The 1,583-nt window shown below is 30.8% G+C and overlaps 1 protein-coding gene across 1 annotated transcript in view; it reads left to right on the top strand.

Annotated features, from left to right (window-relative positions):
* The window catches only part of LOC107671455 (protein argonaute-3), a 28,680-nt gene that overhangs the window by 4,575 nt on the left and 22,522 nt on the right, over positions 1 to 1,583 (top strand). Inside the window, exon 3 of the mRNA XM_016464377.1 lies at positions 886 to 1,094. Coding sequence (XP_016319863.1) covers positions 886 to 1,094 — 209 coding nt within the window. The remainder of the gene's footprint in view (positions 1 to 885; positions 1,095 to 1,583) is intronic.

The raw sequence follows: 1,583 nt of genomic DNA, 5'->3' as shown, positions 1-1,583 counted from the left end.
TATATATATATATATATATATATATATATATATATATATGTGTATGTGTATATATATATATACACACACACACACACACGTATGTATATGTACTTTTTTTGTTGAAATTATTGAAATTTGTAGTTTCCTTAGATGAGATTTAGCATTACTAATATACTGCTATTGTGTTTTTTTTTTTTTAATTTACATTTTTTTTTACACTTTGGATTAGATTTTGCTTTTATATTATGGTTTCCATTTTAATTTTAATGTTTTGGTCATTTTGTTGTGTTTTGTTGTCACTTATTACTTTTTATCACTTTTTTAATGTCTGTAGTTTTGATTAAGTTTTAGTTTATTTTTTAGTTATGTTAGATATTGAACTAAAGTTAAACTAAGTTAAACTAAATGAAAATGAGAAATTTCTTGCTGTTGATTTTTTGTCAGTTAATTTTAATTTCAATTAAAAACTTTTTTTTTATATACTTTTAGTTTTAGTTAATGATAACACCGCCTTGCTGAATATTTGCTGAATGAAGTCCAATACTTTTATTTTGTTCTAATTTTGTGATGCTTATTCCAAAAATAGTGTCTGTTTTGCTTTCTCCCAAAATATGGTGCATTTCATTGTATTTTTGCTTTCAACTACCATTTGTGAAGTGTAGAAGTCTTGTGAATGATTCTGAAGACATTATTCTTTGTCAAATCTTGATTTTCACCTTTTTTTTTCCACTCCTTTGCTGAAACTTTTGATTTGACTGCTTTGTTATTTTAAAAAGTATATTAAAACTGACACATGTATATAATATATAATTGAACTCGGCATCATCAAATTAGGTAATATCAGGCCTGTTTTTCAAATGAGCATGGTGTATTGTTGCTCTACTCCTTGTTGTGTGTCCACAGGTGGATCTGGACGTTACGCTGCCAGGGGAGGGGGGTAAAGACCGACCCTTTAAAGTCTCTATTAAATTTGTGTCCCTGGTGAGCTGGCACCTATTGCACGAGGTACTAACGGGTCGCAGTACGTCAGAGCCGCTGGAGCTGGACAAGCCAATCAGCACCAACCCAGTTCACGCTGTGGATGTGGTGCTACGCCATCTACCCTCCATGAAGTGAGTCTCAGATAAACATTAGCTGGTGACCCTGACACTCTTATTGATCTGCACAATGACCCCAAAACTCTTTGGTCACAGTGTGCATATTTCAATGCGTAAGATATCAAAATATCAAAGCAAGTGGCTTGTGGAAACAAATTATGCTTAAAGTCAGAATGAAATGGAGGTTGCAGTTGACTTTGCTGTTAATTATAGTAGAAAAGTTGGGGATCAGTTTTTATTTAAAATTATTTTTTAAGAGATTAACCTTTTTTTCAGCATTAAATTGATCAGTAGTGACAAAGACATTTATAATGTTACAAAAGATTCTATTCTATTCTATTGAAATTAAGTGATGCATGAATTGATATGATTGACATTTTTATTTAACAACTTCAATCACAGTATATTGACTGATTTTTTGAGCTTCCAACCTTGTAAACATGTAATAATTATGACAGCATAAAGCAAATAACAAATAAGCACAAATAACCCTGGTGTAAACAT

Source organism: Sinocyclocheilus anshuiensis, unplaced genomic scaffold, assembly GCF_001515605.1.
Source record: "Sinocyclocheilus anshuiensis isolate Anshui unplaced genomic scaffold, SAMN03320099.WGS_v1.1 scaffold552, whole genome shotgun sequence".
Classification (NCBI taxonomy): Eukaryota; Metazoa; Chordata; class Actinopteri; order Cypriniformes; family Cyprinidae; genus Sinocyclocheilus; species Sinocyclocheilus anshuiensis.
This window is presented reverse-complemented; position numbering and strand designations above follow the sequence as displayed.